Source organism: Trachypithecus francoisi, unplaced genomic scaffold (genome assembly GCF_009764315.1).
Source record: "Trachypithecus francoisi isolate TF-2019V2 unplaced genomic scaffold, Tfra_2.0 Contig01440, whole genome shotgun sequence".
NCBI lineage: Eukaryota > Metazoa > Chordata > Mammalia > Primates > Cercopithecidae > Trachypithecus > Trachypithecus francoisi.
In genome coordinates this window covers 10,177,535-10,196,953 of record NW_022681431.1, presented here as the reverse complement: position 1 = coordinate 10,196,953, position 19,419 = coordinate 10,177,535, and the positions used below count along the sequence as shown (strand labels likewise).

Here is a 19,419-nt window from a genome sequence, read left to right as displayed (position 1 = left end):
CAGCTTCTACTTAGAAACCCAATTTTCTCTTTTCCATTCCTTCCCTGCAGGGGCAGGATCAATCTGTATCATGCTGTCCCTTTGGTTATAAATAAGAAAGACATAGCTCCCGACCCTGTAGGCTGAGTTTTTCACAACAGTGGGAAGTGTTTGTGTGTCTCCGTGTTCAGCTCCCCAGGGATCAATGCCTCATGGCACAGCAGGCTCAGGACAGCAGGATGCCTCACTGTCCCTCCTCAGCCCCGTGCCCCTCTAGCTGAGTGAATGAGCCACAGGTAAGGAGACCAAGCAGGCACATTCCAGACAGACTCCTGGGAGGACACCATTCTTTTTAGTAACCTCAAAGATCCTGCTGGTGGCATTAAAGATTTGAGGTGACCTGTCAACTGCACAGCCCCAGAAAAATTCATATTTAGCTTTATCCAAGATATCGCCAGTTCCTCAGACCTGCCCAATTCTCTGGGCTTGCCCCTCTGTTCACCTGCCTTTCCCATTCTCCTATTTCCCCAGGGTCTCTAGAGTCAACAGGACAGCTGACTTGGAACCTTGCAATGTTGGAGACTTTGGGGATGTGATCTACCCACTCCATCTTATAGATGAGGGGACCAAGGCCACAAAGGGGATGTGATTTATCTGAGGTCAGTTACAGTGTCAAAGGTAGAACTGGAAATAGAGCCCCAGACTCCTCCAGACTTGTAGTCCAGAACTTATCCATTCTAGACCTCTAAGATGTGTCTGCTGTCCTCCAGCCCTGAAACAGGCTTCTCCTAGGATATGGCAGTTACCTAGGCTAAAATTTGGAAATAATTATCCCTGTGGGGCATAACCGAGGGAGGCAGAACATGGGGAAGGGAGGAAGCAAGTGGGAAAACTATTCACAGGTGCTAAATGCCAGGAGTCTCCTAAACCCACAACAGCCCTTCCATCCATCACACTCTGCAAAGCAGCAAGGACTCTCTCTCTCCCTTCACCCATACTCTCTGCCCAGGCTGCCCTTTGGTGACTTCTCCTCATCCTCCTTACTCTTCAAGGCTGCTCTTGTTCTCATTTTGACCTGTTTCCTGAGGAACAACATGGTAATGAAGCTGATCTGCATGATGTGCTTGGGGACCCAACCTCCATTGGAAACTTTGAGTCGAACTATGGACTCTCAAGAATGGAAACAGAAAACACAAATGAGAGACTGCATCCTGTAGCCCACCCTCCTACCCCTCCTGCTCAAGCCCTCTACTCCACCCTAGGAGGTCAGAACAAATCATACACTACTTTTGCTCTAGGTCATTGATTAGCAACTCCCTAAGCAGTCCCTGAAGCACTCCTGGTCCATATTAGGAAGGAGAATTCCTAGAGAGAAGGTCACTGGGGGCCCAGCAGCACCTGCATGGGCCTCACTGCCTTCTTGTCTCTCTTCTAAGGCGGGGAGGTACTTAGGGGTGAGGAAACCAAGTCAGCCCAGAATCCCAGGCAACTTGTGAGCCACAAGGCCCTGAATTCTGACTTTAGGAGACCCAAGGCAAGTCAGCTGCTTGTTGGACCTGTGTCTTAGCCATGGTAAGTTCCCTCTGCCTGGAGCCTCCTCACCCCTCATCTCAGATTCACCTGGCTAGCCCTGATTCTGCCTTCAGGGCTTGGCTTACACACTGGCTTCTCCTGGAAGTCTTCCCTAAAACTCCACGTGCTGCCTCAGGGTCCCTTTCCAGGCTGCCACCACACCTCATTCTATCCCATCAAATAGCATACTGTAATTGCCTGCTCGTCTCTCCCTCCAGGAAAGTAGCTCTGGGAAGGAACAAGGGCAGGGCAGATACTTCCTTGAGATGGTTATATCCTAAGATTGGCTCAGTACCTGACACTAATATTAGTACAACTAATATTAGTTAAATGAAGGAATAGAAAGAATGGGGCAATTTACATCATTTGAGTCCTGTAGAGGAGACCGAAGGGAAGGGCTGAATGGCAGGGAGCAACCCATACTCTGCATCTTCTCGTGTTGAATAAATCTACAGAACATTCCAACCTGAAAAGGATCTATGTATTGACATTCAGAGCCCTGTGCCACCTTGGAGGGGAAACATCCATTTGTTTGCAACAGGTAATGCATGTGCGGTGTACAAACTGTAAAAGATAGGAAACAGCATTCAGAAAATATAAGTTTTCCACCTTCTCCATCCCCAATGGCTTATTCTCCCATAGACAATTGCTGCCACTGTATCTGGATTAGAAACCACTTGACAGAACAGGCCAGCTAAGGGCCCCGTGTGGTCCGGTGAAGAGATCTTTAGGAGTCAGTGTTGAAGGCAGAAAACGGCCCCAGAGGTCCCCCTCATCCCCCGTTGCAGCCTGAGTCTCTTAAGTTCTAGGCCAGACACAGAGGGTCGCCGGCAAGCGAAACCCCGCAGCGAGCACGCTGCAGCAGAAGGGTTAACGCGCCGGGCTCCGCCTCCCAACCGCCTCTTCCGGGCAGAGGGGCGGGCTCACGTCACTTCCTGGAGACTGGCTGAATCCGGAAGTGATCCCAGAGGAACGAGTTGTGGCTGAGGACCCCGGCGGCAGGCCCAGGTTCGGGACCATGAGCTGGTGAGTGAGGCCCGGGCGGCGGGAGCTGCTGGACCCGGGGACCCGCGAGGCCCCTGGCCCTGCTTCAGTGCCGCGTCCCGGCTCTCCCCGGTCCCGCGCGACCCCTCCACCCCAGAGCAAGGTCCGATAGCCCCTGCCCTAGGGTCGTTCCCTCGGTGCTTTCCCGGAGTCGCCATCTCTCAGCAGGACTCCCTGGGAGAGTGGCGGAGGATCCTCTTAGCCTGGGACTCCGCGTCTGACCCCTGTTTTGCCGGACTCGTGTCTTCGTAGCTCCTTGAAGTGAGGGACTTCCTTGTTCCCTCCTTTTTTAAACACCCATTGAGGTGGAGTCAGTGTCGCCTCTCTCCCCTGTGGGCATCTCTGCCCCGCGCCAATCCCTCCAGAGCTGTGGCCCTCTCTGTGGCAGCCTGGACCCAGTTCACTAATCAAAACCCACTCCCTTTTGGGTAACTACCCGTTGCACGACTTAACAGTCTTCAAAAGACAAGGAAAACTTGCTTCTCTTCTTAAAGGGGCCAGAATTACACCCCGCACACACCCTCCCACTGTGGGATTGGACTGGTTTTAATCATTCCAGGGCTGTTACTCACTGCCTGGCCTCTAAATAGGCATGGTTAAGTTTAAACTTATGGGAACTATCATGCCATAAGAAAAGAAGCCAGGGAGTCTTAGAGTCACAATTGCAGTTGCTGCAGAATGATGTGATACTTGGGTCATAGTAGACACTTCATAATGGTGTATTTATTTTGTAAGACTCAGTTTGCCCAAAAGGCAATCCCCATTTGTTGCTCTCGAATATTTATGTTCACAAGAGAGAATTGTGACTTGCCTGCCTTCCTGGGGCTTTCTTAGAGGATACTCATATGCAGGACCTTACCTTACCGCCAGGCCCAAGGACCTGTGTAGCCACAACCCTGGAACTCAGGGGATTCAACTATAATGTGTGAATAAATTGACCCCCAGAGATGTACAAGATTAATCAGCCCATGGGCATAGGGAACATATTTGCCACTCTGTCCTCAGAGTCTAGTGTGCTTGTTTATGCGAAGTGCATGATAACCAGTTACGAATGAATGAAAATGGTAGAATATCCTTCAGGAAGACTTTTGCAGTTTAACTTTTGGCCATCAGTGGAGATCGCAAGCAGCTGATGTCAGTCAGTGTCAGGAATAGCGCTCTAAAGTAAAATGCGAACCATCTGTCCCCTCCCCCACCTGTTTCTTAGACCAAGATTGATGGACAAATGTGAGACAATCACCGCTAGCACGTGAGGGAAGCCCGAAGCAATGCCCTAATAAGCCCCCACAGGAGCTGCTGCTTCTACCTCCACCATTTGCTCCAGGAGGCCAATAGGGGGCTGGAGCCTTAAAAAGCTACCTTTCCTGTCTTGTGATAACCTAGTTAGTGGTGGGCAAAGCGGCAGTTCTTCAGTTCCCTTTCCTGGAGGAATTGCGTCCTTTCAGTGTAATTCTGGGCCCCCAGTCTTGGGATATAGATGTCCTCTTGGCTGCTGTGTCTTGAATCTTTAGAGTGTTCTTGCCTAATTTTTCAAAGCGAAAAGCAGGCAGTACAGGTGCTTTATATTGCCTAGATTGACATTTACTGTCTTTGCTTCACAAGTTGGGAGAAGAGCAGAGCAGAAACTAATAAAGGTAAATGATTCTCTGGGTGATCTGAAACAGGTTGTTTTCACCTGTCTCACAGAACGTTTCCCTTCTGAAAAAAATTGTAGCCCATTCCTTAAAGGTTAGCCTGTCAGGTTGGAGAGAATTGAAATTGACAACTGTCTAACAAGAGCTGAGATTTTCATCTAGTAGCTTTAATTTACCAGTACATGCACATCTTGGTACCTCCTCAGACTGAGAGTCACAACCAGAAGGGTGCCTTTGTCCCTCAAAGCTGAGATTCCTTTCTCTTCCCCCTTAAAGGACTTCTACGTCATCTCTTGCGTGGACCCTGACCCTCTCAAAGAGAGGAACAGCACCGGCGCCTGGGCACACAATCACACTCAGTTCCTAGCTCAATGGCTGGCAAGGAGACCAGGGCTGGGTTCTTCTGATTCACTCCCTGAGCAGTTTTCCTGCCCCCAGAATGAATCCATCCATTCATGTGAGACTGGAATTCTCATTAGGGGAAGAGACCAGAGTGACGTAGAGCCATCATGGGAGGCTGATGCCCAAGGTCAAGTTCACCAAGTACATGGGCTGTGCCAAGCCATCATTAAATAAGGCCCAGGGGCACATGGCCCATGGTCTCCAGAGGGTAACCATTGTTCTGGGCTAGGCTGAGCTTTCAAAATGTCACAGTGAGAAATGTCCAATATTGATGCCCTTTGCACACTGTGGACTTTGCATGAAGAGTGAGAGGCCTTTGTTCCCTGCTTGCTCTGCAGGCAACCCGCCCACCCCCTGTTTGTTTAGTGGGTACCTGCTGTCTTCCTGCACCATCTACCCATCCACTCAGCCACCACCCATACACCCATCTGCCTTTCAGCAGAGTGACCCAGTGGTCTGTCCTACTAGGAAGAAGGCATTTGATATTCACAGCTCACGTCACAGATTCACTTCTTGGCCTCAAGCCAAATGCTTCTCGCTCGCTCGCTCTCTTTCCCTCTCTCTGCCCCACCTCCTTCCCACATTTGCCCCCCTCCCCACTTTCTCTCTCTCTCTCTCTCCTCTCCACTCATCCCCTCCCTCCCTATTTCTGTCTCCCTCTTGTCTCCCTTTCTCCCTTCCTGTCTCTCTCTTTCCTGTTTTCCAGCATATACTCAGGTGGCTTTATTATGGTATGGAGGGAGAATTAAGTAGAATTAAGAATAGGGATCTTAATCTAAGCTGGCTCCAGGAATTGTAGCCTCCCGTTGAACCACACACCTTGATGATTTTAGGCTTAAACGATGAGGAAAAGGGAGTACTGGAAGAAATCTCCCTATACCTAGGGGTCCAGTAGTTTGACGAGAAGGAAGGAAATTAGAGGCAGAGCAGCTAAGTGTGAGTAGGAGTTAGAGTGCTGTGTTCAGGTTCTGGCTCAGCCACTCACAGTGCAGCTTGGTCAAGCATTGAACCGTTCTCTGTCTTGGTTTCTCCATGTGGCATGGAGCGTCCATTCCCGCTAACAGTTTGCCACCTGAGCCTGCTGTGAAATGAGTGGAGTGATGATATTTTTCTGACTCTTCTAGGGTCTTCTGCCACTGTCTGCCCTTTGCACTTTGGTGTTCCTCACGCTTGATCCTTTTTGTTTCTTTCCTGTTCTCACCCTGTATTCCCTTGCCATCATCTTCAGGATAGAGGCCCAACTCTGGGCCAGGGCTTCTGAGGCTCTCTGGGCCTGGCTGCCCGTCTTCACTGTGTGTGTGCCATCCTCCAAGCTTGTCCTGCTCTCTCATGCCCTTGTGCCTCTGGATAACTGTGCCTTCTGCCTGAAATGCTTCTCCTTCACTCGCACCCTGTCCACCAGGCCAGCATCCACTCATCCTTCAAGCGTCAGGCCACGCTTCACCTCCTCTGAGGGTCTTCCCTGAATGGCCCCCCACACTCTGCCATGCTGCACTGGGTGCTGCCTCTCTGACCTTCTCTTCTGACCTTCATCAGCATCTGTACTCCGTTGGCTGGTTTACTTGTCTGTGAGTTCTTGAGCATGGGGACTGTCTTGTGGTCATCGCTATTCCCTAGCACTGTTCCTGGCAGTCAGGAAGTGTTCATTAAATGTATGAATGGGGCCTTTTTTCCCTTTTCCTGACTTGCCTCAGCTCAGGAAAAATGTTAAGATAAAAACGTGCAGAACCTACAAACCACTTCCTAAAATGAAGAGCCTCTGAAAGTACTGTTGTTAAATTGACTGACACAAGTGGCTTCCAGGTCAGGCTGCCTGTGGTTTCTCCTCCCCACTCCTCTCTGATCCTCCACTCCAAACTGCTTTACTGGGTTTCTTCTGTACTTCCATAGTGCTTCTACTATAGCGTTTCTGCATCCTTCTAGGTGTCACAGACACGCACCTCCCTTCCACACCAACCCCATGAGAACAGGAGTGACATGCAGCTTCTTCATCTTTATGTACGCATAGTGGGTATCATGCACATAGTGGATATCTAACAGGTAATTGTTAAATTAATGGAATGTAAAGAAAGAAGGGTAAACTTCTGGGTCAAACAGAACCATTATTCAAGTCCTTTCCCCTATGATTACCATTGCTATCTCACATGTGTAGAGTGCTTGTAACTTTTCAGATGGCTTTCCCATCCTTTGTCTGACTTCATGCTTACGTCTGGGCAAGCAGTGCAGTCTTATTATCCCCCTTGGCAACTTACTAGAATTCACTCAGCCAATACCTGGCAGAACTGGAACTAAAACCTGTATCTCCTGAGTATTCTGTCCCCGTGATCAGGAATATTAGAAGAGTGGCAGACCATTCCCAAGCTGACTGGATCATGGAATTTCGCTTTGCTGGGGTGTGTTGACACTAGCAGGTTGGTAATGAATCACAGGGAGTTGTCAGTCTTCACACACAAGTGATAGAGGAAGTCCTTGTGCCATACAGACCTCTAGGTGTCCTGTAACTGGCTTAGCTTCTTCTACCTATGGGGCCCCTGCCTGGGGCAGCCTCACCAGTCATGTCCTCTGTGACTTTGGACACACCAAGCTTTTCTTCCTCTCTGGAGAGCATAGTAATGCCTTGAAGACAGGGGCCCTATAAAATGTCTGTGAGATTCTGTATGTGAGCTTGCTCTTATTTCAGATGTTTAATGAGAGGAGAAGGATGTCTCCCAGATCTTGGAGCAGTCAGAAAGAGTCAAGTGTCTTGAGTCCCATAGCTACTTAGTCAGAGGTGTTATATGTATTATACTGTTTAAGGAAATCTGCTGGGGTAGTCTTTAGAGTCAGCTGTTAACCTATTAGAGTTGTTTTCCCAAACTCATGATTTTGGTGGCTAATCCATCAAATAGGGCCCAGTATAGTGCGATGCACATACATGGTACTCAACAAATATTTGTTGATTTAATGCTTGTTCAACATTTATAATGTGCAAAAGTCTGTGCTAAATGTTGAGGAACATTTAAAAGACTTGCATGAGTCAGTCTCTGTCTTCAACTAGAGTATGGAAAGTGCTAGGGATTCAAAAGGACAACCGATCACTAAATGTCAGCGTGGCATCATCAAGAAAGACTTGAAGCAGGAGATGTAATTTTAACTGAACCTTGACTTAGCAAATACGTGCTGTTTCAGTGGGAGTGAGAGAAGGATCCAGGTTAGAAGTATGGTATGAAAAAGGTGTGTGGAGTCAGAATGTGTCAGGAGTGTTTGTGTGGACTGTCAGGAGGCCAGCTTGGAGGTGGTAAATAGTGGTTTGGGTAGAGGCTGCGTTGGGGAGAATTGGCACTCCACCTCAGAGCCACCTTATACAGTGCTTTCAGTGCCATGCTGAGGACTTGAAATTGAGCCTAGGCTTTTGAAAATTGAAGGCTTTTGAGCAGGGAAGTGGCATGGCCAAAGCAATGATTTAGTCAGATTATTTTGGCAGTGGCCTGCAGGATAACTCAGAAGAGAAAGAATGGAGCCAAGGACGCTAACTTGGACAATAGTTTCCTTTTTTTTTTTTTTTTTTCCAATGGGGGATCTCACAGTTGCCCAGACTGGAGTGCAGTGGTGCAATTACAGCTCACCACAGTCTCAAACTCCTGGGCCCAAGCGATCCTCCTGCCTTAGCCTCCTGAGTACCTGGGACTATACGTGTTAGCCACCACACCTGGACTAGTTTCCACAATTTTTTGAACACAACTCACAGTTAGAAATATCTTTGATATCACAACTCACACACACACTCTTATACTTGAAATAAAAGTTTCACACAGTATGTGTGCAATGCACTCTGATATTTTCTATTATGTTCTTGTTCGTGGTTTTTGTTTTTTGAGACAGGCTCTCGCCCTATTGCCCAGGCTGGAGTGCAGTGGCACCATCTCAGCTCACTGCAACCTCTACTTCCCGGGTTGAAGCGGTTCTCATGCCTCAGCCTCCCAGGTAGCTGGGATTACAAGCATGCACCACCATTTGTTAGTAGAGACTGGGTTTCGCTAGGTTGACCAGGCTGGTTTCAAACTTCTGGATTCGAGTAATCTACCCGCCTCAGTGCTAGGATTACAAGCATGAGCCACTGCGGCCAACCTTGTTTGTTTTTTTAAAGAATGACCCACCTCAGTTGACTTTTTTTTTTTCCTTCTTCCTGAGGTGAGTGCATATGATTTTTTTAATTTCATGACTGATTTTGATCTATGTGTACAACGGAAGACTGTGTAGCAGTTTAAATGATCTTTGAGTGATAGATGTTCTACAAAGACCTCAAGTTTGAAAACCACCTATCTAAGAATATCATTACAAATAGACTATAAGCTAACATCTTTAACTCCAGCAACTGAAGATAGGGTTGCTTGTATATTTGGTTGTTTCACTGGGTTAATAAGAATTACAGAAGGGGCAGCTGTAAAGAACACTGGCTATTTCTAAGAACTTATTCCATAGATTTGAAAACTGTCAATTGCTTTCCAGAAAAGAAAACCCAAGTGAACAAAAGCTCATACGAAGATGTTTGGTCCTATTAGTAATCAGGAAAAACAGATTAAACCAACAATGAGATGCCGTTTCACAGCCATCAGACTGGCAGAAATTTTAAAGCCTGACAATGCCAAGTATCTGAGGGTGAGGAACAGTAGGAACTCACATACACTGTAGGAGGGGGTGTAAATTGGAGATTTTGCAGTTGGAACAGTAGCTGTCCCCTACCCCAGAGAAACTCCCGTGCCTCCATGCAGCAGGGGACACATGCGGGAGTGTGAGGGGCATCGTCATGTCCAGATGCCCAGCCTCTGGAGAATGGGGAAATAAATTGTGATGTCCTTACATGATGAAATATTATGGGCAACAAAAAAAATGTAGTAGTTAAAATGGGTAAAATAGAGCTTTGTGTACCATTGCAGGCAAATCTCAAGAATCTAATGCTGAATGTAAAAAGCTAGCTTCAGAATGATACATTCAAATAAATAAGAATGATATACTCAACATTGCAGGCCGGTCACAGTGGCTGATGCCTGTAATCCCAACACTTTGGGAGGCCAAGGCAGGCAAATCACTTGAGGTCAGGAGTTCGAGACCAGCCTGACCAACATGGTGAAACCCCATCTCTACTAAAAATACAAAGATTAGCCATGTGTGGTGGTGCACGCCTGTAATCCCCAGCTACTAGGGAGGCTGAGGCAGGAGAATCACTTGAGCCCAGGAGGCGGAGGTTTCAGTGAGCCAAGATCACGCTGCTGCGCTCCAGCCTGGGTGATAGAGCGAGACTCCATCTCAAAAAAAAAAAGAATGATACATTCAACATTGCACTATTTATATAAACATTAGACCTATAAAGCAATACTATATTTTGCATATGGACTTACACAGTAAATGTATGGGAATAGTATTAAATTCAGAATAGTGGTTACACTAGGATAACAAGGAAGGAGAGAAGGAAATGGAATCTCAGGGGCCAGCCGAGGTGGCTCACACCTATAATCCCAGCACTTTGAGAGACCAAGGCAGGAGGATTGCTTGAGTCCAGCAGTTGGAGACTAACCTGGGCAGTGTAGTGAGACTCTCTACAAAAAAAATTAAAAATTAGCCAGGGGTGGTGGTGCAAGCCTGTAATCCCAGCCCCTTGGCAGGCTGAGGCAGGTGGACTGCTAGAGCCCAGGAATTCAAGGTTGCAGCAAGCTGTGATCACACCACTGCACCTCAGCCTGGGTACAGAGACCCTGTCTCAAAAAAACTAAGTAAAAAAAAAGAAAGAAATACAATCTCAGGGTGTGATACTCAGGGAGCTTCAATAGTATCTGTACTGTTTTGTTGCCTAAATAATAATATCTAAAGGAAGCATGGCTTCGTTAGAATTTGACAAAGCCAGGTGGTGGACACATAGTATTTATTCTGTATTCCCTGTATTTTTGTGTGTATTTACAATATTTCATATTTTTTTAATTTTTAAATCATTGCTGGGGCAGACCTCACTTTCTATAGCAAGAGAATGTTTGCCTGCGCTCCCCCAACCCCCAACCCCAGGGTGGGGACAATCTAGGGAGGGAGCCTAGAAGTCAGTTTCCATCCAGCCGTCTTCCTTCTACCTCTTGCTTTTTAGGGGCCAAACTTTCAGCAGAGAAGAGGAAAAAGGTAGTGTGAGAGCTCTTTATAATTGCTGATTGGTAGGAGACAGGAGCGAAATGAGATTAAAGATGGTACCTCAGAAGCTAAACAGACGGTGTGATGCTGTCAGAGTCTAAGCCACTGTCAGCCCATCGGAATGGAGATTAGACCAGTGGAGGTTCTCTCAGCTTGTGGAGTCCGCAGGACAAGCCTTTCACCTCCAAATGCAAACCCATATTCTACCCCTTCTTATGTTACAGATTAGAATGAGAATAGGTGATTACTTGTCTGTCAGATATTAGGATCTTCTTAAGGGGCTGCAAAGAAAAATCCAAACTGCCTCCTTGAGTTGCCTGCCTTCCTCTCTTAGGTGCTCCATCAGCCTCCACACTTTTGTCAAAATCCTTTCACTATTTAGGGGGAAGTCGCCACTCAAATTTAGGCAGACTTATCACTTGGGCCTGGTGGTGGTGCATCATGGTATGGGTCAGCTGCTTGCCCCCAAAACAAACAAATAATTTCAGGTTTCCTAACCATTCTTGGCGGGGGTGAATCTACTTATCTCTGTAACTTCTTATAAGTCACCCCTTCTGGACTTGGCTGGTCATCATCTTCAAAATATCACCACCACCTTCTCTGCAATAAAACAGACTGCTTACTGTGTGTCAAGATCTGTTTTAAGCATTAAACTCGTTTAACCTTCATAGCGACCCTAGAGGATGAGTAAATTATTATCCATCCTATTTTATAGATAAAGAGACGGAGACACAGGGAGGTGAGGTCACTTGCCCAGAGTCTCACAACTGGTAATAGGCAGAGTGAGAATTTGAACCCCAGCTGTCTGGCTCCAGGGTCCATCCCCGATCTCTTGCGCTCATCCCCTGATCTCATGTGCTGTCTCTCCCATGAAGTGCAGGAGTGGACACTTCAAATAAACTGATGTATCAGCAGTGCCTCTGCAGAGTCCGGCAATAGTAGATGCTCAATAAATGGTTGCTTTGTTGAGATGATCTCCCAGCTCTCATGCGACTTAATGTTAGGTGCTTCATCCTGTCTTTACTTTTCAGAGGTCAGCCTGTGGAGCAGTGGGGAAGAAGGGATCACAGCTGAGCTGGAAGACTGTTCTGGTCCAAGTCACAAACCGCCAAGTCACAGTCATCCCTTTTATTTTTAAACACACACATACCTCCTCGGACTGATGGCAGGTTGGGGTCAAGTTATGTGTGTTCTGGTTTTGGATCAAGCTAATTTAGAGAAAGGATTGAGGTGGGGCTGGAGGCTGTGGTCATAAGCACTGGGGAAAGGACTGATTTCCAGCTTAGTTCATGTCCCTCTCTGCTGGGGTCTCCGCCTTGCTTGGGTTGAACTTTCCTTGGCCTTTGGCATTGTGGCCAGCTGGCCCATCAGACAGAGAAGATGGCATCCAACCAGCAGCTGTTCTGCCGGACCTAGATGGCTCTCGATAAGCCCTGCCCCGACTCTGGCCCTCTGTTTCTCTCCCACCATTAAGGTGGTGGTGGCCTTGTGGGGCCTCAGGCCAGAGCAGGCAGCAAACCAAGGATAGAGTAACAGAAGGCCCGGGGGGGAGGGGCTTGTCCTTCCAGCCTGCTGGAGCTGCTGCCTCTCGCCCACCTTCCTGCTCTTGCCGAGACAGTGACTCAGGCCCAGACCACTCCCCGGGGAGCCAGGATTTCAGCCACTATCAACCACCACCGCCTACTCTTTGCTCAGCCCTCCCTCCATTCTCACCTCCCTTACCTCCCTCGCCCCCAAAACTGTGGGTCTCTTGCCCAGCTAGAGATAGCAGAAAGATACGGGGTGGGGCAGACTGAATCACTCCAGAGTTCTTTCCACCCCCAAGCCAGACTGAGGCTTATTCACATTTAGTAGGATTCTGGAGGCCAAGCAAAGACCCAGGAAGCAGGTTTAGGGTTCAGCCTCTTTCCACTCTTTGTCATGAAAGTGGGACTCTCCAAAGAAAGCAGGGACAAGAGCTCTGCTGGGGTGACCAGGGGATCCCCACCCAACTGCCATCTGGGCCTGCCTTTTATCTCTGCCTCTGCAGAGCGGGTGAGGAAACAAAAGATAGAGAAACCTAGCAAATTGAAAATGCAAAAGAGCTGTTTTTGTAAATAGACATTACACAAGAGCAGGGGCTTTTTTGGAAAGGTTTTACTGAGACAGACAGAATTAGCCAACTGGCATCATGCTGCTAATAGAGATATTTACTGTTTGAAAAAGTATATTTGTAGCTTTGGAGAACATCCTGTTGACTTTTTCTTTATTATGAAAGAAAATAGAATCTTTCCCCCCTTTGCCCTCCGTACACACAGAACTTTTTTTCTTTTTTGAGGTGGGGCAGTTGGGGGTTGGAGAAGAGGAGGGTTGAAAGAAATGTTTTCTCCATTTTGTTGCTGAGACTAAAATATCTCTTCTCCTGCCCTCTGGTGCTCATATTTATGGAATGGGAAGCAGAATCAAGCTAGGACTCCTACTCCAGAGGCAGAGAGCTCAGAACCCTCTTAATTTCTTCCAGAACTCAGAGACGCCCTGGGGAGGAAGCCCTGTCTTCACTCTGGCTCTCTGCTCACATCCCTGATTCCAAGGGGAGCATTGAGGCAAGTGTGAGGAGGAGGGAGGAGAGTCCCGAAGCCCAGTTGGGCCTCCTGCCGTGGAGCACTGCCAACCCTGGGCTGCTGTGACCTGGCAGTACCAAGGCCGCTGCTCTCAGGCTGTGGCACTATCGCTCTTGCCCCATGCCCTCCAAAGCAGCTGCTTCTCCTAAGGAAGTCCCCTGTGCCTGCAGTGGGAGAGCCACGGGGATGAAATGGGAAATCAAGGGGAGAAGAGGCACAAGAGTCTGCTGAAGTGCAGTTGTGTTGCCGTTCCTTTCTCCCTTCCTTGCCACCTTTCACTGCTTTCTGCAGGAATGCTCCGTTTCAGTGCAGGGAGAATCTGATCCTTCCATCAGGGCACCTGCCCAGTTTTTTGCCCACTTCTCTGGCAGAGTGGGCTCACATCTGCCATTTGGCAGCCTCGGAATAAACCCAGGAGGCTCTTCTCCTTTCATATATCCTCTCAGGCTCTGTAAAGTATTTTCCCTTAACGCATCGTACTCCAATAACTTCGTCAGGCTTTGCTCTCAAGGCCAAGGGCCCAATCCATTTTCTTGGTCTCCACTGAATGTACTGTTGCTGGACTCCAGCACTGGTGGGTATTCTTTTTAGTTTTTGGTTTTTGGGGTCTTTTGTTTGTGTTTTGTTTTGTTTTTTAGTTACGTAAGGATTGGGCGCCCAAAGACGATGATACTACCTTTCTTTGTTCTTTATGTAGCATTACCTAAGCATAGCTTTCTTCAGAAACCTTAAATCAGAGCATGTTATTTTCCAGGCCCCTTGGGCAATGTGCTTATTTTAGTCATTCATTTCATTATTCATCCAGTGCTTACTGTGTGCTCCGAACTAGACTATAAGCTGCATGAGATCTTAGAAGGAATCTGCCTCGTTCATCCTGATATCCCTAGAACCTAGCATAGTATTTGGAACAAAGGTGGCCCTTAACAAATGTTTCCTCATTCAATGAAAAGTTGAAAATAGCACTGTGCCTAGTACGGTACTTAACAGGGGTTGCCAAGAAGCATGGCATACAGTCCTTGCCCTTGAGGTGCTATGTGTCATAATCCGAAAGCAGGACATTCACACATCAGAGTTAATTAGCCTGTACCCTTTACCATGCAGAGTTTACTTAAGTAATGAAAGGATGGCTCAATATTAGGAAATATGTTTACACAGTTCAACACAATAATAGGTCATAGGAGAACAAACTGGTCATCTAAATGCATGGTGAAAGGCATTGGTGGAAATCAAAAACCTAATCTTTGTAACTTTTAGTAAACTAGGAACAGAAAGATATTTTCTTACAATTAGGAACCTTCCTGGCTGAAATCAAGAAGAGCTGCCTTCGTATTTGATAGTGAGGAATCAGATGTAAAGCATTTTTACCAAAGTCTAAAACATTTTTCTGGCTGGGCGCGGTGGCTCAAGCCTGTAATCCCAGCACTTTGGGAGGCCGAGACGGGCGGATCACGAGGTCAGGAGATCGAGACCATCCTGGCTAACACGGTGAAACCCCGTCTCTACTAAAAAATACAAAAAACTAGCCGGGCGAGGTGGCGGGCGCCTGTAGTCCCAGCTACTCCGGAGGCTGAGGCAGGAGAATGGCGTAAACCCGGGAGGCGGAGCTTGCAGTGAGCTGAGATCCGGCCACTGCACTCCAGCCCGGGCTAGAGCGAGACTCCGTCTCAAAAAAAAAAAAAATTTTCTATAACTTCAAGCTAATACAATAACATAAGGCAAGAAATGCGTATAAATATTGGGGGAAAAGATGAATTTTATCATATTATCATACTCTAAGACTGTCTACCTGGAAAGCCTAATTAGTTATTTTTCTTCTTTTCCAATTGAATTTCTTAGGCTGTATAAATTAAGTATGTAGGTATGGTGACTGGCTACAGAGTAAATGTGCCAGGAAGATAAATTGAAAAAGAGAATCCCATTTACAGTGTAACCAAAAATATAAAATTCCATGGAATGAACCTAAGACATGTATAGAGCTAAAACTTCACATGTGTTACTTTGGGATCTTAATATTTAACAAAGTATATGTAGAGGATGGATACGACAAAAAAACCTTAAGACCAAGAGAGATAAAAAGACTTGGATGAATGAAAAGAAATATGGCTCTGAATGAGCAAACCAAAACTAGGATCTTCAAAAGTTAATCTATAAATGTATTGCACTTCTGGTAATATCCTTATCAGGGGTTTTTAGGTGTAGGAGTGAGAGCATACAGCTAGTGAAATTTATCTTGAATAATTAAAACAGCCAAGAAATTATCTGAAAAAAAATTTAATGATAAGGGATTTGCTTTGCTAAGTATCAGGAACTTTGATACATCTTAATAAATCTGTTATTGGCAAAAGAGTAGATTACTCTGTGATAGGGAATAGTAGATGCATTTAATGTTGATAAAATAATTTTTCAAAGATGGAATTTTTTAAAACTATGTTAAAACACCTAACTAGTCATACACTCAAACTCTAAATACAGCAAAGATTTAAATATAAAAAATAAACCACTAAAATTCACGTGGAAATGCAAGGGACACAGAATAGTCAAAATGATCTTGACAAAGAACAAAGCTGGAGAACTCACACTCCCCGGTCTTAATACTACAAAGCTACAGTAATGAAGGTTGTGTGGTGCTGTCATCGAGATAGACATGTAGATGAATGGAATAGAACTGAGAGTCTAGAAATAAACCCTTACATATATGGACAGTTGATTTGTAACAAGGATACCAGAACAGTTCAGTGGAAAAAGAATAATCTTCAACAAACAGTGCTGGGACAAATGGATAGCCTCTTGCCAAGGAATGAAGTTGGACCCCTACCTCACACCATATTTAAAAATTAACTCAAAATGGATCAAAGACGTAAATGTAAGAGCTAAACTATAAAAGTCTTAGAAGAAAAGACAGGAGTAAATCTTCATGACCTTGGATTTGTCAAAGGATTCTTATATATGACACCAAAAACATGAGCGACAAAAGAAAAAACAGGTAAATTGGACTTCATCAAAATGTAGAACTTTGTGCTTCAAAGGACACCATTAAGAAAGTAGAAACCCAACCCATGGATGAGAGAAAATATTTCTGATTACGGGCTAATACCCAGAATATACAAAGAACTCTTAGAACAATAATGATAAAACAGTTTTAGAATGAGCAAAGGATTTGAATAGATGTTTCTCCAAAGATATACAAATGAACACATGAAAATATGCTCAACGTCATTAGTCATTAGAGAAATGCACATCAGAAACACTACCTGATACCCACTAGGATGACTGAAATGAAAAAGACAGTAAGTGTTGGCCAGGATGTGGAGAAATTGGAACCCTTATATACCACTGGTGGGAATGTAAAATGATACAATTACTTTGGAAAACAGTCTGGCACATCCTCAAAAGGTTAAACAGAGTGACCATATGACCCAGCAGTTTTGCTCCTAGATATATGCCCAAGAGAAATAAAAACATATCCACACAAAATCTTGAACATAAATGTTTGTCACAGCATTCATTAATACCCAAAAAAGGAAACAACCCAACTGTCCATCATATAAGTGGATAAACAAAATGTAAATCCATACCCTGAACTAGTATTCAGTGATTAAAAAAATAAAAGGATGGAGTACTGATATATGCTACAACATGGATGACCTTCAAAAACATTTTGCTAAGTGAAGGAGGCTGACACAAAAGGCCACATACAAATATAATTCTATTTCTGTGCATTGTCCAGAAAAGGCAAATTCATAGAGACAAAGCAGAGTAATGGGTGCCAGAGCTGGGGGAGGGGAGTTGCTTGCTAATAGGTGTGGGGTTTCTTTTTGGTGTGATGAAAATGTTCTGAAATTAGATAGCAGTGATTTTTGCATGATTCTGGGAATATACTAAAAACCCCAAATTGTACACTTTAAAAGGGTGAATGTTATGGTATGTTATGTAAAAATAAACCAGATTCTGAGTAAAGACGACAGATTGAATACATACATCTAATTTATCTCCCTCACAAATCCTACAAAAAGCACAGTAAAGCAATTTTTTTAAGGCATAAATCCATAGTTCAGGGAGAATAGAAGAGACATTAACAACGAAATTCGGGAATTAGAGTGCAGTTACATGAGGTAACTGACTTAGTTCCAAGAAAGTCAAATCCCAAACTGGCATTTGAGAAAACCAAGAGTTATCCCACCTTACAGAATTCTCAAAGGTTTGGGAGTTGGTACTAAGTACCTCTAGAAGTTGGGTGAAGCCAAGGGCTGAGATCAGGGTGACTGGTTGAAAACTATAAATAGTTTAGAGCCCTAACATCTCCCTAACTCCTTATCACTGGGAGACTGTTCCCACCCCACCCTAGCAGAAGAATGAAGAGTCCTCCACCCCAACCCCCACCTCCAAAGAATTCTGTACCAGGGGACACAAAGGTGGATTTAAGGTGTAAAACTTGTAAAGGTTAAGCCTCAGGGCCCCAACTTAAATGAACTTTTTCCAAGACCCTAGAAGGAACCCTAGGCGTACCTATGTTGTGGTAAACTGAAACATAAAGTATTTATATTGCAATGAGTTTGGCAAACCTCTATCTTCATTCCTGCTTTTACTTCTTCATACTACCCCTCATGTCAGGCAGTCCTGGAGTAGCCTAGGCTTTTTTGGTGGATGGAACTAGGGAAGGGTGAATTGGGAGTATACTGTTTTAACTGTACTTTGTAAAGACATCTTTGGAAATTGTTAATAAAACAAGAAATCACAGACTCCTGAGTTGGAAATGTGTAAAGGTTACCTTTTGTGGTCAATTTTAAATTTACCTAACTAAAGAGAAAATTGGATTTAAAAATAATGGAAAACAAAAATGATAAGATGAGTGCTTAAATATATAGAAATCATTCTGAAATCAAAGCATAATAAAACATTTTCCAATTGTACCAAAAGTGAGTAATCCATTAAGAGAACAAGATCCATTTTAAATAGGAGCGATGATTGTTAGATAACTCGGTTAACGAAGAGGAGGAACAAATCAGAGGAACACATTGATAAAACATTTAAACTTCCAGCAGATTTAACATGAAAGACATAATGAAGATAACAAAATTCAAAATATGCTCTCCTACAAAGACATTAATGACAAACTGGTCACTCATTAATTCAAAGAACATTTAAGATTAGTCACTATACAAGAAACCTTGAAATGTGCCCTGACATCTTCGTGTATTTGCAGAGGAAACATGAGATTTTTCTAAATTTTACAGCAATCCTAAAATTTAGATATTACCAGTAAGCTGAAAAAAGGCTTTTCTAAACCATCAGTAGTAGAAAACAAATTTCAAACACCCATACCAGAGGAAAGAGGGAATTATCTTTTTTACTCTAAGAAAGTGATGCTACCAACTCTGTGTCACATGAAGAAGCAACCAAACCCTAAGCAGCCCAGAAATGTAGGGAGACAAAGACAGAGGTGTGTTAGGCAGATGATTCATAAAAATACTACATTCTTTTCTGATGTTTATGTCATGTATTCGCTTTTAAAACTTGGCATTTGTTATGCTCTTTTCTCTGCCTAAATATTCACTTTCATGCCTAGTTGTATATTTGTAATTTTCTTTAAATGGGGCATACAAAATTGTATAAACTTCAAACCCGCCTCTGAGAGGGCAGCCAGCACAGCTGAGGGTGGGACTGCCCTAGTGAAGTCAGGAGGATGAAGTGAATGCACGCCCTCAGAGTGCCAAGGCACACCCCTTCCCCTCCCCACCACACAGACACACATGTGCACACATACATGCACACACAAGCTCTTCCATTGCCGAGTTCCCAGAATGGCAGGAGATTGGAAGAATCTTCTCTAAGGAATTTTACCCGCCCAAGAGAAAAGACTAGAAAGATAGTGACATCAGGGAGTTCCCCACAAAACTGTGCAGCCAGGTTGCAGATTGCCCTACCCAGTAGTTAAACAATGGTTCTTGTGCTCAGAGCTTCTTGTCAACTCTTTTTGTCTCCCAGTCATATATGAGAGTAGGCAACCAAGAATTACCACACATCCAAGCAAAGCA

The 19,419-nt window shown here is 45.1% G+C and overlaps 1 protein-coding gene across 2 annotated transcripts in view; it reads left to right on the top strand.

Annotated features, from left to right (window-relative positions):
- The first annotated feature begins 2,462 nt into the window (after window positions 1-2,462).
- Window positions 2,463-19,419, top strand: part of BIN3 (bridging integrator 3) — a 48,958-nt gene continuing 32,001 nt past the window's right edge. The window contains exon 1 of one of the 2 annotated variants that reach the window (XM_033228481.1): window positions 2,463-2,577. In XM_033228481.1, coding sequence (XP_033084372.1) covers window positions 2,570-2,577 — 8 coding nt within the window. In that variant the 5' untranslated portion in view covers window positions 2,463-2,569. The remainder of the gene's footprint in view (window positions 2,578-19,419) is intronic. The other variant, XM_033228490.1, reaches the window with a different exon arrangement.